The sequence below is a fragment of the Protopterus annectens genome, chromosome 1.part2 (assembly GCF_019279795.1).
Source record: "Protopterus annectens isolate FY-2018-M chromosome 1.part2, PAN1.0, whole genome shotgun sequence".
Taxonomy (NCBI): domain Eukaryota; kingdom Metazoa; phylum Chordata; order Ceratodontiformes; family Protopteridae; genus Protopterus; species Protopterus annectens.
Genome location: NC_056727.1, coordinates 221,263,415 through 221,280,640, shown reverse-complemented (window position 1 = coordinate 221,280,640; position 17,226 = coordinate 221,263,415). Strand labels below are relative to the sequence as shown.

Sequence of the window (17,226 nt, the reverse complement as noted above, 5' to 3'; positions counted from 1 at the left end):
CAAGTTGGTGTTGGCGCTCTCCTGGGAGGCCTAATGTTTTTTGCCCCTCTGAGATACTGCCTTAGAAGTGGATGTGAAAATAAGGGAGGATCCGTGTTGTAGTGAGCTGAAATAGCTGAGGTGTGGATTTTAATAGATGAAAAAGAAAGTCCTTTGTGTAATATCTCAGTTAAATGTTGTAGAATCTGAGGTATGTCCGGCTGAAGGGTATTTTGGCCTTTAGCTTGGTTCCAGGTGCAAAATCTTTTCCATTTGTCTGAGTAGGCTTTCCTGGTGCTGGGCCTTCTGGCCTCCAGAATGACATCCATAACAGCTTGTGAAAGAGGGGCTGGCTGGTTGCTTAGGTGATGTGCCATGCAGCCAAATTTAAGGTTTTGAGCTGGCTGTGTAGAATCTGACTGCCTTGCTGTGTGAGTAGATGAGGAATTTGTGGTAAAATCCATGGTGGGCCCTGGGCCATGTTCCTTAGTAGTGGGTACCAGTGTTGGCATGGCCAATCCGGGGCAATGAGTATCATTCGAGGTCTCTCCACCCTGACTTTCCTCCATTGCCCCTTCTCACAAAGGTGCTGCTGAAAGGCATATACTGTCAGCATTTTCCAACTGAATGAGACTGTGTCCACTTTCCAAGCTTGATGGTGAAATGTCCTTGTGCAAAATTTTGAAAGCTGATAGTTTTGGGGGTTGGCAAAAAGGTCTATGTCTGGGTGCCCCCATTTTTGAGTTATCATTGCAAATACTTTGTGTATCCAGTTTCCACTTGTGGGGATCCATGATGTTTCTGCTTAGGTCGTCTGCCAATGTGTTCTTTTTTCCTGGCAGGAATTGGGCTTGTAACTGAACTTGGTAAGCCAGTGCTGTGTTCCACAAGGTCATTGTTTGCCTGCATAGAGGGTAGGAGTGTGTACCCCCTTGTTTGTTTATGTACCACATTACTGTGGTGTTGTCTGTCCTTATTATAAGCTGTCCTGGATGTAAGAGGTCCTTGAAGGCTGTCAGAGCATTCTGTACATCTAGCATTTCTTTTTGATTGATGTGCAGATTCCTTTGATCTGCAGTCCATATGCCTTGAACGCACCATCCTGCCATGTGTGCCCCCCAGGCATAGTCCGATGCATCTGTTGTCATAGTTTGCCTGGCTGGGGGTGAGGTGAAAGGCTGACCCTTGTTGAGGTGACATGCCTGTGACCACCACAGAAACTCCTGTTGAAGGCAGGGAATGAGAGGCATCATTGTTTCCAAACTGTGGCTGTGTTGAGTCCATACACTTTTCAGGTACCATTGTAATTTCCTCATATGCAGTTTTGCAAATGGTATTAGTAGTATGCAAGATGCCATGAAGCCCAAGGCCTGCAGAATGTTTCTTGCAGGGAGTTAGGTCTTTGTTGCCATTATTTTGAAGTATTGAGTTAGTTGTAGTTGTTTATCTGGCGTCAGATAAGCCATCTGGGCCGTTGTATTCAAGCTGGCACCCAGGAATGTCATAATTTGTGAGGGCACTAGTTTTGATTTCTTTTCGTTTACTGTGTACCCAGGCAACTTAGAAGGTGTTTTACAAAAGTCAGATGTTGTAAGAGAATGTCCTTGCTTTCTGCTTGGATGAAGCAGTCGTCCAGGTATGGGTATATTTGAATTCCTTTTTGTCTGCAGTATGCAATTACTGGTGCCAGGCATTTTGTGAAGACCCTGGGTGCAGTAGATAAGCCAAAGGGCAGTGCAAAGAATTGGTAATGGGTTGAACCTGCAATGAAACGGAGGTATCTTCTGCAATTTTGTCTGATAGGGACATGCAGATATGCCTCCTTGAGGTCCAACATTACTAGCCAAGCTTTCTTGAATTTGGGTACTTGCAAGAAGGTGTTTAGAATTGAAAGGTCCAGAATGGGTCTCCAAGCATTGTCCTTTGTGGGGACTAGAAAGAGCCTTGAGTAAAATCCTTGGCCTTGCTCCTGTGTAGGTACCAGTTGAATGGCTCTCATGTCCATGAGAGCTGTAATATGTTTTTGTGCCTCTGCCCATTGATTTTGTGGCAAGTTTGGCATTCCTTTTATCCTTGGCAAGGTGTGGAAATGGAATCTATATCCTTGTGAGATAATGTCTAGGACTCATTTGTCCTTTGTGACGATGCGCCAGTTGTCTATAAAAAATGCTAATTTTCCTCCCAAGGGAGCTGCCACGAGAATTTTGCTTGGCAGTTTGAGGTTTAAGTCATTGTGTTTGCCTTCTAGTAGTTTGGGACCGGTCTTCTCCTCCCTTCTGTGTTGCAGTGCCCCATTGGCGAGGTTTGTAAGGGATTTGTGCTTGTCCTCTGCCCCTTGGGCGTCTGTATTTACCCCTCTGTGGTCTGTCAGAAGCTGGAAAGGACCAATTTTTTGCTGGCCAATTTCTGCTGAAGCGTGGGGGTTGTACCTGTAAGAAATCTTTGACTGTCTGCATAGATTTTGCCTTATCCTCCATTTTCTATAAAACCTCTTCTGCTTTAACCCCAAATAAGACATCCTGCTGCAAGGGAGCATCTAGTAACTTTGCTTTAACATGATCAGGCAGAGTTTGTTCCTTTAACCAAGCATGCCTACGTATAACAGACCCAGTAACAGCTGCTCTACAGGAAGCTTCCAAGGAATCAAATCCACATTGTAAGGTATGTTTGCCCACCTGTTCAGCTGCATGCAACAGATCCTGCATTTCTTTGAATTCAGACGGTTGAGGATACGTGCTCATCTTTTGTTTTATTTGAGACATTAGGAATTGCTGGTATTTCAGCATGTGAAATTGACAATTTAGTGCTCTCATAGCTAGAGTAGCTGAGGTGTAAACCTTCTTCCCCCACCTATCTAGTGCTCTGGAGTCCCTTTCAGAGGGTACAGGATTTTTAGCCATAGAAGCCTTAGCCCCTTTGGGACCCTGGGAGATTGTCTCGGGGTCAGCAACAGGGCTTTTGTAAAGGAATTTCTGTGAGTCGGGCACTCTATAATATCTATCTAGTTTGGCTGGAGCAGGAGGCAGAGAATCTGGATTTAGACTAGATTATAATTAAACATCATCCATAATGTCTAAAACTGGAGGGATAGCAAGTGTCTGTGCTGGGGGAGTAAAAGAAACTCTCTGAGCCTTTGAGTCGGAGTAGTCCTGACCTTCCCAGTGGAAATGTTCCCTCATGGTATGTAAGGTTTCCCCAAAGGAATAGTCTTCAGGGGGAGAAGCTGAGGGAATGGAATCTTCAGCATCAGAATCTTCATAAGGGGGAAAGGAGTACTCCTGTTCCTCAGAGGAACCTGAGGAAATAGACACTTGATCAGAGGAGGCATAATCCTCCTCTTGTCTAGGCCTTTTGTCTGGGGGGGGTTGGGAACCCCTGATTAAAGAAAACAAATCTTCAGCCATTTTAAGCATCTGTTTCTTAGGCATGGGGCCTTGAACTGGAGACTGATGTGCAGTCTTTTTTGGCTTTAAAGGAGTCTTAAGCTTACCATAAGATTTGATGGTGAGAGTAGTCGGTCTGAAGACACCTTCTGTAACCGAAGGCGTTTCCACAGCACCGGCTTCTCCTTCTGCAATGTTATCGGTAGGGCCTAAAGAAAATGGCTGCGTCAGCCTAGAACTCTCTGTTTGAGAATCTGAAGCGGTCTGGGATTCCAATTCTGCGGTCGTCAGGGGCTGCGTAGGCGCCTCACTGAAAACCGGAGAACCAGCGACCAGCCCAGTCGAGGCCTCGGAGTCTGGCTTGGATCTAGGCTGCCTGTCTTTATCTTTGCGTTTTTTATGCATGCCGGTAGTCGGTTGCTCCGACGGCATAGTGTAATTAAATTTCCTACCGAAGTAGTGTCATGCGAAATCAAAGCGTCGCTTTATAGTTCGCTTATTGAACCTAGCACAAAACCGACAACCAGTGACGTCGTGGTCTGGGCCTAGGCAAGGAATACAATAAGAATGAAAGTCCTTATGAGGTATTTGCTTCCCACAAGAAATGCAATTGTTAACTTTTTCTGACATCGGACTGAGGCAAGAAAAGGTTCCCCAACGGGGTACTTAGCTTTGAAGACTTCGGACTGAAATTCGATTTGAAAATCTCAGGTGCCGGCCGACCGGCACTTGCGAGCTGCTTCTGCTTCGGGCACCGCGCGGCAAGAAAGACTGAAGAAAATGGTGTCAGATGCCTCTTATATTCCCCTGACGCCGAACCAAGACTTTGGAATTCAGGCCGACTGCGGGACCGCCTGACGACAGGATAACCCAAGTGTGATGACTGCAGCAGGGTAACAGGATGAACATCAGATTTGCCTGTGGATATCTAGGGTATGTAGGCAATACTCCTCTGTTTGAATGATTGGAAAAGAAAACTGGCAATTCACTGGTTTGATTAATGGACATTTCAGAGATCACTTTTGGCAGAAATGATGGATTATTTCTCAGAGACACTATCTCTATGAAAAATCAAGTATGGACTCTTGATACATAAAGCTTGAAGCTCAGAAATACGTCTGGCAGAAGTAATGGCGACCAAAAACAAGGTTTTCCATGACAAATGCTTGAGGTCGCAAGAAGAGGCTGGTTCGAAAGGTGGCATTTTCAGAGCTTGTAGGACTAATGATAAATCCCATGGCTGAATAGGTTCTCTAAAAGGTGGCTTCAGCTGATTCACACCTTTTATGAAGGTCTTGCATAATTTGTGGGTAATAAGAGAGGAATCTTGGATATCCTCATGAAAATTAGAAATTGCAGCCAAATGAACTCTAATGGTAGAGGCCGATAGACCTGATTGGAAAAGGTCAGCCAGATAGACTAGTATTATCGACACTGGTGCTGAGAAAGAATCTATTTGTTTATCTTTCAGCCAAAAGGTAAATCTTTTCCACTTGCTCAGATAAGTAATTCTAGTGGAAGACTTATGAGATACAATGAAAATGTCACATACTGGTAAAGAAAGATCATTCTGCCTGGCAAACAAGGGAATTGGAGTAGCCAAGCCGTGAGCTTCATGCTGTTCAAGTTGGGATGAATCAGGTTCTGTGGATGTGAGATCAGCTCCGGGGTTGGATGGAGAATCCATGGTCGATCTAGTAGGTGTGGCCAAACAAAGGGGAACCAAATCTGTCGAGGCCAATATGGTGCTATGAGGATCACATTGCTCTTCAACCGACGGGCTTTCTTCAGAAACTAGGGAATGAGGGGAAAGGGTGGGAATGCGTAAAGACCCGAGGGCCAATTGTGGACTAGAGCATCCCTGGCTGACTGTCTCGGAGGGGGAAGCAGAGCGAAGTAGTTGCTGCATTTGTAGTTGGTCGGGGATGCAAAGAGGTCGCAGCAAGGATGGCCCCAGCAGTGGAAGATCTCCGTCGCTATCAAGGGATTCAGGGACCACTCTTGAGGTTGAAGAATGCACCTGCTGAGTCTGTCTGCTATCACGTTGGAACTCCCGGGAATGTGCGTTGCTAGAAGAAAATGGTTGGTAACCATCGCCCATTGCCATATCCTCATGGCCTCTCGACAAAGGGGGTAAAGATTTGGTTCCACCTTGGTTGTTGATGTACCAGACCACCGCCATGTTGTCTGATTGAATCGCAATTGTCCCAAACGGCAGCAGGGGATGCAACGCCAGAAGCACCACCCTCAGCTCTAGAGCATTTATATGCAGATGGGCCTCCAGTTCGGACCAAGTGCCTTGGACTGTCTGTCCCTGACATAGCCGCCCCCCCCCCCCCATCAGGGAGGCGTCCATGGTCACTGTGGCCTTGGGTTGTTGGTGGGAGAAGGGCGACACCATTGTGACAGATTGCGTGTCATCCACCAATTTAAATCCTGTTTGCACCTGTGGGTTACTTGAATCATGGCTGAGAGAGGATGCTGAAAGGGATAACATTGGGTGAGCAGTAGCCATTGTAGAAGCCTCATGTGAAACCTGGCTAGGGGGACAATGGTGATGGAGGCTGCCATAGAAACCAACAGCTGTAGAACAGAGTGAGCCATGGATTTCTCCCTTGAAAGGATAGGAATTGGTTGATGCTTTTTCCTTAAAATTCTGTGCTCTGGAATAACAGCTCTGCAGTTCTTTGTGTCCAAGATAACTACTATGAATTCTGTCGACTGAGATGGGGTGAGATTGGATTTTTGCCAGTTTATGGTTACGCCTAGCCTTTGTGCAGCAAGGAGTGAGTATGCCAGGGCTTCTTCCAGTAGATGTGTGGTGGGGGCGGAAATGAGCCAGTCGTCTAGGTATGGAAACCCCTGGAATCCTTGAAGTCGCAAGTGAGCTGTGACAACTGCCATGCACTTTGTGAACACACTGGGGGCTGTAGAGAGTCCGAAGGGCAGTACTCTGAACTGGAAGTGACTGGCTCCTGCATGGAAGCGCAGAAATCTTCTTGATGGCCTGTCCACTTTTATGTGGTAGTAAGCATCTTGAAGATCTATCGAGCACATCCAATCGTCTTTTTCCAAAAGTGGGAGGGATAGACTGTATTGTGACCATCCGGAATTTTTGTACTCACAAACTTGTTCAATACACTGAGATCCAAAATTGGTCTCCAGTCCCTGGTTTTCTTTGGCATCAAAAATAGTCTTGAGTAGAATCCGGATCCTATCTGGTCTGGTGGGACTATTTGGATGACGCTCTTTCTTAGCAGCTTTTCTATCTCTAGTGCTGCTTCCTCCCTTTGACTGGGTGGAATGTCGGGAAGATTTTTTGAAGGACAGGACAAAGATCGAAGAGGATATGATAACCTCTGGTTATAATCCTTTGTACCCAATAATTGGTGGTGATGGTTAGCCAGGCAGAAGGGTACAAGGAGAAACGTCCCCCAACTACCTCCACAGGAAAGGAGATAGGCTGCTCTGCAGGAGCGCTGGTAGGATTGGCCAGGGAAAGAATCCCTGGAACCCTGGTTACGCGAACCCCCTCTGCCCCGAAAGCAGCATCTTCCCTGTGAGTTTCCCCCTCTGCCTCTAGGGGAGAATTTGGCCTGTGTGTCACAGAAAGGACCCTGAGATTTCTTGAACCATATCTTCCCACTCTTTTGCTTTCGGGAGAAAGCAAGTTGAGGGAAAGAATAACGGACACCTATGGCAGAAAGGGTCTTACCATCTTGTTCACATCTGGCCAGTGTGCTTTTAACTTTGGGTCCAAACAACGAGGAGGCCTCAATGGGAGTGTTAAGAAAGGTAGCCTTAAAGGGTTCCGCAAAACTGTAAAAGCACATCCAGGCGTGTCGTCCCAAGACCACAGCTGAACCTGCTGCTCTAGCTGCTCCTTCTGATGCGCGAGATATCAGTCGCATAGAGGAGTTAGATATTGACTCAATGGTGGCCAGCTGACAGGCCACTTTGTCACGGACCTCATCAGACATGGCACCAGCCAAAGTTTCAGAGAGCCCAGAAATCAGATCCCGTTGAAGCCTGGTAAAGTGTGCCATATAATTCAGGGACCTGATAGTAAAGGTCACTGAAGCAAGGCGCGCTTCCCTATCCTGTCCAGGGCCCGGGACGCTTTGTTAGGTGGATGGACAGTCTGGCTTTCTTCTTCTGCCAGATCCTTTTTTGTTGCAGCCGCCACCACCAAAGCATCCACAGGAAGACCTTTTGACCAATGGGTATCCGTAGCAGGGGGGGACAAAATCTTATCTGGCCTCCAGGAAATAGCTTTGACGGTGTCAGGAGCCTTCCAAGCATGCTGCACGATAAGCCGGACAAGTTCATCGACAGGTGGAGTAACCCAGAAGGTAGGGGGCCAGGCGCGAAAAGCCTGCAAGAACACAGATTCCTCAGAGGTCGGATTAGAGGACTGCCAGTCACCTCTCTGTTTCAGGATTTCGAGGATATCACCAAAGGATACCCTCAGAGGGTGACCGAGGGGATCCTTCCCCTCATCAAAATCTGTGCCTTCAGTGAGGAACTCCTCTGTAGAGTCCATGTGCTTCCTCTTGCACAAACTTTTCTGGTGGACTACCCCAGCAAGAGAAGCTGGGGAAGACAGCGGAAAAGGGGTTTCCTGTGGGAATATGTCCTGAGGGCCTTGCACCCAGTGTCTGCTCGGTGCGACTTGTGAAACAAGTGTACCAGAGGAGGGCGGAGACAGTCCAATATCGCCAGCAACAAAAGCCTTCTCCATAAGTTGGAAGGCTGGTCCACCTGAAGAGTAGTGAATGTCTGGGACAGGGGTCACCCCTCTCATAAGTGGCTCAGCCTGCCGACCTGGAGTCCCAGGGATGGCTGTGGAGCAGCAAACTATGCGTTTCACAACTGACATCCTGGGTCGTAGCAAAACTTTCCTGCCATGAAGGCAACTGCGGTTCCTTAGTGAGATCCATAAAGGGAACCGCAGAAGGGGAAGACTGTGCTATATCCATGGACTTCAAAGGCAATGAAGGAGGAGAATAAGAAGGGGTCTTTGGAGACTGGTGATCATCTCTCCAAAGGAAGGATAGTTCCTGGGGGGTGGGATACCTCTGGCCAAGAGCACCTGATCAACAAGACGCAACACATCATGTTTGGAAAGGCTTCTAGTGGACCTCACGGAGACTGAGGGAGAAACAGGCCTGTTCACAGAAGAGGGAAATTTGGTGCCCATCTCACCAGTCCGCACCAAGAACAACGGTGCAGAGAGAGACTGGACTACGGATGTCTGCACCAAAGAAGTCATCGGTGCCGAGGTCATGGTCTGCACCAACACAGGGATCGGTGCCGAAGTGGCTGTCTGTACCGAAGCTGGAACAGACAAAACTGGAGTCAACAAAAAAGGTGTCTGTTCCGAGTAAGTTGTCGGAGCCGACTTGGTCAAGGTCTGCACTGACTGAACAGTTGGTACCGATACAGTGGTAATGGTCTGAACTGAGGAGCTCCTCGGTGCCGATATAGGGAAGGCTGCAGGAGAAGACGAAGCAGAGATCACTAGTGGAGCTGAAGGTCTAGGCACCGAAAGCACTGGGGGCTGAGTGAGCTCCAGAGCTGAAACTTTAGCCTTTTTAGGTTTTGGTTGGCAGGAGTCCCCAGCCGGGGATGAAGGCAAAGATTTAGCCTTGGTAGGAACATCCAAGATTTTCTTATGGGCTCTAGGAGGGGTTGAGACAAGTCCCTTCAGCAACAGCTTGTTTTTCCTTTCCAACAAAGTCCTATTTGAAAAGTTTTCACAGATAGTACAGGGCGGGTCAACAGATAAGTGGGACGCCCCCAAACAATAAACACACAAAGAGTGTGCATCAGAAGTAGGTAGTTTGTGTCCACAATCAGAACACTGTTTAAACCCCGGACTACCTTTCTTATCTGCCATGATAGCAAATTAGATAGCAGAAAAGGGTACCGGAAATGGTACAAAAGAATACCCGAAGGTATGAGAAACAGGGAAAGATTACCAACGATGGTAAGGGGAGAATACCTCGCGGTAAAAAGGTAGAAAAACCTGAAGAAGAAATGGTCGCTAGATGCAATAGGGTAAGAGACAATGAAATAGAAACTTTTTCGACAGAAAAGTAATATAAATAATTAATAAACAACAAATAAGTGTACTTAGCTAAAGAGAAGCAGCTTGACACGCCTGAATGGCAACACGGCAAACGAAATCTGAGGCAACAGGGAGTGGGGGGTTGTGAGTAAGAGTTTAGCTCGAGAGTTTGAAGCTGATGTGAGCTTGGAAAATGGCCGGCTCGGTTCCGAGGTCGGAACAGATACCCATGCGTAAGGAATGAACGAGGATTAACAATATCAGATCTGTTTTTCCTACCTTAATTCAGGTAATTTTTTTCTGATTAAAAAATATAAATGTGAAAGTTTTATACCCAAGAAGAAATTATCTGCCCAGCAATGGAAAACAGTTTGCTGAATGTTGATCCTAGAAAGCCAGCAAGACGAATATTCTTCACAGGTAATAACATTCTGAAGGGCTTGGTGGTCAATTCATTGATTTTCTTCAGTTCTGCTTGAGACGCTAACAGTCAGGGCACGTGGAAGGTACCCTTAAGCTCAGGAAGCTGTCTGGCTGTTCTATCCAATGCAGGCTATAAAACTAAGGCTACTGCAGCAGTGATCAAATGATGAACATCTGTCACTGGCTCATCCTATATGCAACACACCTAAGAAGCATTTGTTCTCTAGCCTTTGGGTATGGCTATAAAAGTCAGACCAGTATCTGGAAAGGCTAGTCTGTGTCTGAAGTCAGTAATGAACCATTTCCTCAGAGTGGGAATCATATTATCTTATTCTGTTTACTTATCTCTGATGCCAAGAAGACACTGTTCAATACTGTTCTTACACTCACGTCACCCACTCTTATCTGTGAAAAATGATCTAGATAAATCTCTACCCATGTCTTCATAGTTCTCATTGCTACTTCTCCTCATGAACTACACAGCTCTGTCAGGAAATCCATAAAAAGTACCTGTTATACTGGTTAAAAAGAAATGTGTTAAGTGGTGTTCTCCAAATAAAAAATGCTTAAAAATGTATGGACAATCAACGATGAGAAAAGAAATGGTCACAGTTCTTTCATAATTAACACCAATGATCAGAGAATTTTGACTAAATGCATCACATCTGCATCACATTCTACATGTTATTAGTACATGTTTCTGAGAAGCAATGATTACCTGTGCTGCTGGTTGTGGCTTCTGGTCACACTGAAGACTTGATGGATCTTGATGTGGTGTAAGTGCAGCTGTCTCTGCCCTGCTGACCTGGCTGCTATCACTAACAGAAGCAGCTTTGGTCCTAGTTGGCTGCCAAGCCACATCTTCCTCAGGAGCAGCAGCAGTATGCTCATCACCAAAAGCCACCCAAGATGAGTCATCACCTTCCTCATTTCCAAAAGCATTCCAATCAGTAGTGTGGTCTTCTGCAGCAGAACTAAAAGCAGCAAATGTTGCTCCTTCCTGAAAAGCAGCAAAATCATCAAGAGGTTTGTCAACAGGAACAGAATTAAAATCTCCAAACTCGCCATCAGATTTGTCAGACTGCTCTGTAGGCACTATTCCAACCTTTGAAAATACAGATTCAGTTCTGTCTACAATCAACTGCTCACTGGTACTTTGATTAAAATCTGCAAACTCTTCATCACCAACAGTAGTCACATGCTCAAAGTCACCATAATCATCCGGTAGTCCATGTAACCGAGGAGACATATTTGCTGGGTCTACAGACATTACCTGCACCTGAACCTCATCAGGAAAAGAATGTGGGACATTCAAAGTACCAACATTACAGTTCTCTTCTAAAACACTGGAAGATGACACATTACCTGCATTTTCAGAATCACAAAACTCATCAACCTTTTCATCACTATCAATATTTTTTTCTTCCTCCTGACTTGTAGACATCACAGTAGAAGAAACTTCTACCATATCCATGTGCAGTGTCCTACACTTGTGCCCACATTCTTCTCCTCTGGTCTCTGTATCAGCAGCAGTGTGTGGTAATGAATCTAAAGAAACAGAAGGGACTGATTCTGAATTACAAGTTTCAAAATCGATAACTGATCTTGTATTTTCCTGTTTAACACTATAGTCATCTAATACTTTTGTATGCTCTAAAGAGCAGCACTGCTTAAATGCATTATCTACAACTCCTTCATTATTATCACTAGTACTGGTGATTATATGCCCTACAAAGCTTGCATCATTACAACCGTTTGTTATATTATCAAGTAATTTTGTAGCTCCTTCATCTAAACCTTTGCATAATTTATGTCCCAGTTCATCTGATGCAAAGCGATCAGCTAACTCCTCTGCTGTCTGAAAAGATGAAAAATCTGATGACAAGTCTTCCACAGGACTAGGAGTAGAGCCTAAACTTAGCCCTGTGCTAAGGGTGCTAACAGTCTTCAGTGCTTTGGAATCACTAGTGCTGTCCAAATCTTCAGTTCCCTGAGAGTCTCTGGAGTCAAATGTTGCAAAACCATTAGTTACAACTTCTGTATAAGCAAGTTCATCACTTCTACAAAGCCCGACATCCTGTCCCCGGGTTAAAGCAGTTACATCAGTTTGACTGATGATATTAGTAGTCAAACAATTAGATGTGATTATTTCACTCTCTTCTACCACCTTTTGTTTGTCCTCTTTATTTGTTGTGCATTCAGGGACAGACTTGGAAGATTTTGTCATTTCAGTGCTGGTCGAAGCTACAAAGCTATTTGTGTTTTCACATACTGGCACTGAAAAGTCAGAACATTCACCAGCTTTAACAGTACTGAAGCTCGCAAAGCTGTGCACATTGCTAGAGTAGTCATGAATAGCTAGGAAAGACTTTGATGGAATAAAATCCTCTGTAGAATTTGTAAATCCAGATGAAGCGAGGTCTCCAAATACTGCACTGGATGTGCTAACTTCAGAAAATCCACCAAAATCACCAAATTCGTCATCCTCGTCTTCGGCGCCATCGTCTAACGGTGGGGGTGAAGATGAGTACATTGGAATAATATCTGGCTCCATAGTAAGAACTCTTGAAAAACAATACCTTTATACCTAAAAGAAATAAATATGAAAACTGTTAAACAGTCTGCATAAAATATTCTATTGCATAATAAACCTTGTTATATTACCTTTTATACCCACAACCAATGAGAAAAGTAGATTAAATTCTAGTAAAAAAAATATGGATGTACATCACATCTTAACAACACTATAACACTGTAATATGTTACAGTATATAAAAAATACTACAAGTTCAGCCCCATGTAGTTTGATGTATGAATGACATGATGACAGAATGAACAAGTTAGCATAAGCAAAAATTTGCAGTTTGAAACGAATAAGAAAACCAGTGATGAGTCAGGCTGCATGCAGGAAACAATTGCATTTGAGAAAAAGCATCAGACATCAAGCTCCATGCATGTTCCCCGTATTAATTTTTTAATTTAGAAATTTGTTCTTATTTTAAAGACAAGGATCTTAGAGCTAAACACTATTCATTACTGACGACTGGATGGGAGATAGGAAACTCACCCCGGGGATCACGTCAGTCGCCCTGCTAGACAGGGGTCTACGGAAGTAAATACTTTGGGAAGAAATAGTCAGGGAATTGCTATGGCTAGGCTTGTATAGGCCCTAGGGCCGATAGCCTAGTACCAACCTATGACAGTTAAATTAAGAAGGACTTCTTTCAAAGTCAATGTGACATACATTGAAAAGCAAGACAATGGTAATGGGTATATGACTAGTTGATGTTATCAGAAAAAGCCTCTTGCCACATTTGTGTTTCACTGTTGCGGTCATCACTTGTGGGAAGATTCCCAAAGCTGAGAAACAGGGTGGGGGAAGGACGATAGGAGCTTAAAGCAAGCACCAACTCAAGGGGATGCCAGCATGCCCTGCAGGACTGCAGATAGAAAGCTGCCCCTGATTTTGGAGAAGGTAGCCAGCTGGTAGTGTTTGGTGAAAGTGTGGATTGATGTCTAGGTGGCAGCTTCCAAAATATCCTTGGTTGGAACCCCTCTCAGGAAGGAAGTAGAGGCTGCCCTCGTGGAGTGTGACCTGATGGATCTTTCCATGACAGGAATAGCAGAAATGGACACAATGTGAAATCCATTTAGAAATGGTCTGTTTGGATATGGGTTTCCCCTCTGCCTCAAGAGCGAAAGAGACCAGTATCTGGTCAGTTTTTTACTGATTTGGTCTTATCCAGGTGATATCTCAATTATCTGTGCACATCTAGGGTTTGCAAAATTCTTTCCCCTTTATTATGGGGGTTGGGAAAGGTAGGTAGGTAGATGGATGGCCTGGTTGAGGGTAACATCAGAGACCACCTTAGGCATAAAGGAGGGTTTGGTCCTAAGAGGGACACTGTCAGCATGGAAATGATGAACGGTTCAGGGGGCCATAAGGGCCTGAAGCTCCGAAACTCTCCTAGCTGACATGATGGTCAGCAGGAAAGCAGTTTTCCAAGAAAGGTACTTCAGATCTGCTGAAGCAGCTGGCTTTAAAGGGAGGTAAAGTCATTTTTTTCAGGACAAAGTTTAGATCCCATGCAGGAGCAGGTGGCTTGATGTGTGCCACCCCTCTAAGGAACTATTTTAACAGGTGTTGGGGAAAAAAATGGGCTGATCCGACTGTATATAGGCAGAGATAGCCAATATGTGTTTTGATGGAGGAGTATGACAATCCCTTTTCTAGGAGCTCTGCCAGGTAGTCCAGAATCAATGCCAGACTGGCCTGGGTGCTGCTGACATCTTTGCTGTGGCACCAGATCGTAAATCTTTTCCATTTGTCGGAGTAGAATTTTCTGGTGCAGGGCCTTCTGGCCTCCTTAATAATGTTTAAAACCTGCCTGCTGAAGGTTGTGGCGTCATCCACCTTTGCGAATCAGCCATGCGGACAGCTTGAGTGTGGGGAGGTTTGGCTGCAATACCTTCCCTTTCTCCTGAGTTAGGTTTGTTGTAAGAGGCAGATTCATGGGAGGTTCTTTGGCCAGACTAAGGAGCAAGGGGTACCAGTGTTGTCTGGGCCAGTCTGGAACAATAAGAATAGCTTTTGGGCCTTCCTCCCTGATCTTGAGAAGTACCCCATGGGAATTAGGGGCAAGGGGGGGATGCGTACACAAACAGGTTGCCCAAGTGGGAGGAGAGGGCGTTCACCCTCCAGGCTTCCGGATGGAATTCTCTGTAGGAGAACTTGGTTAGCTGGCAGTTTGTCTGAGGCTGTGAAGAGGTCTATGTCTGGGTTCCCCCAGGTTTTGCTGATGTTGAGAAAAGTCCCACTGTGCAGCTGACACTCATAGGGATCCAGGAGGCTTCTGCTTAACTGGTCTGCCAGGGTGTTCTGTTTCCCTGGGATTCTGAGTAATCAAATGCAGTCCCAGATTTGAGTTTGCCTGCCAGATTTGCATAGTTAAGCAACACAGGGGGTAGGAGTGAATGTCCCCCTGCTTGTTGATGTATCACATTAATGTTGTGTTGTCTGTCTTGATGAAGAGCACTCCTGGTCTCAGGTGATCTTTGAAAGCTTGGATTGCCGTGTGAACCACCAGCATTTGTTTTAGGTCGATATGTAGGCCCTGAACCTCCTGTTCCCCAATGCCCTGGGTGCACATACTTCCTTGGTGTGTCCCCAGGCTGTGTCTGAAGTGTCTGTGGAGATGGTTTGGCCCTGTTGGAGAGTGATAAAGGGTAGACCCCTGTTCAGGGTACATGCCTCTGCCCACCATAAGAGTCCCTTCTTTAAGCGGGGAATCAGGGACAGCTGGTACTCCAGTGACTGTGAGTGTTGGCACCAAAGGTTCCTGAGGTACCATTGTAGTTTCCTCGTGCAGTTTGGCTAGGGGAATCGGCAGGATGTAGGAGGTAATGTATCCCAGTGCTTGCAGGAATTTCCTTGCTGTGAGGTGGGTCCTGTGGGCCAGCTGGGAAAAGTAAGAGTGGAGGAAGGTCTGCTTCTCTGGAGGGAGGGAGGCTGTTCATGTTGCTGTGTCCAACAGAGCTCCCAGGAAGGTTAACCTTCTTGTGGGGTGAAATTGGGACTTCTTCCAGTTGATAGCGAATCCGAGGGAGGTTAGGAGAGTTTGAACAAAGGTGAGATGCTGCAGGAGTCTTTCCTTGGTGTCTCCCTGGGATGAGGTAGTCATCCAGGTAGGGGTAAAATCTGTATGCCCTTCCGTCTGCAGTAGGCAATGACAGGAGTCAGGCACTTGGTAAAGACTCTGGGAGCAGTAGATAAACCAAAGGGCACAGCAGAGAAAGTACAGTTGTGTACACTTGCCATAAATGTAGATGTTCGAGTGTATTCACGGTTACAGTCATCACATTTGGGTTATCCTGCCATGAGTAGCCCTCGGTCAGCCCGAATACCAGGGGCTTGGTATTTCTGCGTTAGTTGTTATTGCTCCAGGACTGACGTCAGGTCATCAGTGGTATAAAATCAGGCAGCCACGCCATAACATCAGTTTTTCTTTCCCTGTCAGGAGCCCCCAAGTAGGGAGCTAGGTTATGGTGGAAGAACGCCACCAGTAGAAAGTAAATACCAAACTTTCCTTGTAAGGGGAGGGAGAGAGAGAGAGAGAGAAGGGGGATGGAGGGAAGGAAACCAGGACTGCAACAGTGAATGCACTCGAACATCTACATTTATGATAAGTGTACACAACTGTACTATGTTCTTCGTGTTTCACTGTTGCAGTCATCACATTTGGGCTGATTCCTAAAGCTGAAGAAAAGGATGGAGGCAGTCAAGAAGACTGGCGGCTGGCTAGGATGTCCTGCAAGACTGCGGTGGCAAAGCCTGCCCTGGAATTGGAGAAGATAGGCAGGTAGTAATGCTTGGTGAAGGTATGAACGGATGTCCATGTTGCAGCCTCCAGGATGTCCCTAGTGGGGACCCCTCTGAGAAAAGCTGCAGAGGTGGAAGTTGCTCTGGTGGAATGTGTCCTGATCCCCTTTGGGGGTGGTTTCCAGTGCTGTTTGCAGCAGAAATGTTGGAGATTGTTTGGATATGGCCTTCCCTCTGCTCCTGCAGTGAAGCTGACTAGTAATTGATCAGTTTTTTTCTTAATGATTTAGTCTTCTCCAGGTAGAATCTGAGCTGTCTGTGCACATCTAGAGAGTGCAGAATTCTTTCCCCCTTATTTTGTGGGTTAGGGAAAAAGATGGGCAAATGAATGGATTGGTTGAGAGCCACACTGGCCACCACTTTAGGCATGAAGGATGGGTTAGTCCTGAGGGAGACAGTGTCAGCATGGAAAATGAAAAAGGGCTCTACCGCCATAAGTGCTTGTAGCTCTGATACTCTTTTCTAGCTGAAGTGATGGCCAGAAGCAAGGCTGCCTTCCAAGAGAGAAATGTTAACTTTGCTGAAGCTACAGGTTCAAAGGGGGGGGGGGCAGGGTGAGCTTTTCCAACACAAAGTTAAGGTCCCAAGCTGGTGTAGGAGCTCTTCTGGGTGACCATAAGCTGTTGGTCCTTCTTAGGAACTGTTTGGGAAGAGGGTGTGAGAAGAGAGGTGGCTCTGTGCTAAAATGAGCAGAGATGGCTGAGGCATGAATTTTAATAGAAGAGAAGGATAGACCCTCCTGTATAGTAGGTCTGCCAGGTAATCCAGGATGAGAGGTAGGGAGGCATGTGCTGTTCTGACTCCCTTAGCCTGGATCCAGGTGCAAAACCTTTTCCAACTGTCAGCATAGGATTTTCCAGTGCTGGGGCTTCTGGCCTCATGTATAACATCTAGAGCTTATTTGCTTAAACTGGCAGCTTGAGGAGAGTTCAGGGAATAAGCCAGGCTGCCAGGTTGGGGTCTGTAATTGAGGATGCACAAATTCTCCATTC

At 45.9% G+C, this 17,226-nt stretch overlaps 1 protein-coding gene across 5 annotated transcripts in view; it reads right to left on the bottom strand.

Annotated features, from left to right (window-relative positions):
* Positions 1-17,226, bottom strand: part of AFTPH (aftiphilin) — a 1,798,650-nt gene that overhangs the window by 1,336,327 nt on the left and 445,097 nt on the right. For all 5 annotated transcript variants that reach the window (XM_044055647.1, XM_044055663.1, XM_044055669.1 and 2 more), the window contains exon 3: positions 10,574-12,442. In XM_044055647.1, coding sequence (XP_043911582.1) covers positions 10,574-12,409 — 1,836 coding nt within the window. In that variant the 5' untranslated portion in view covers positions 12,410-12,442. The remainder of the gene's footprint in view (positions 1-10,573; positions 12,443-17,226) is intronic.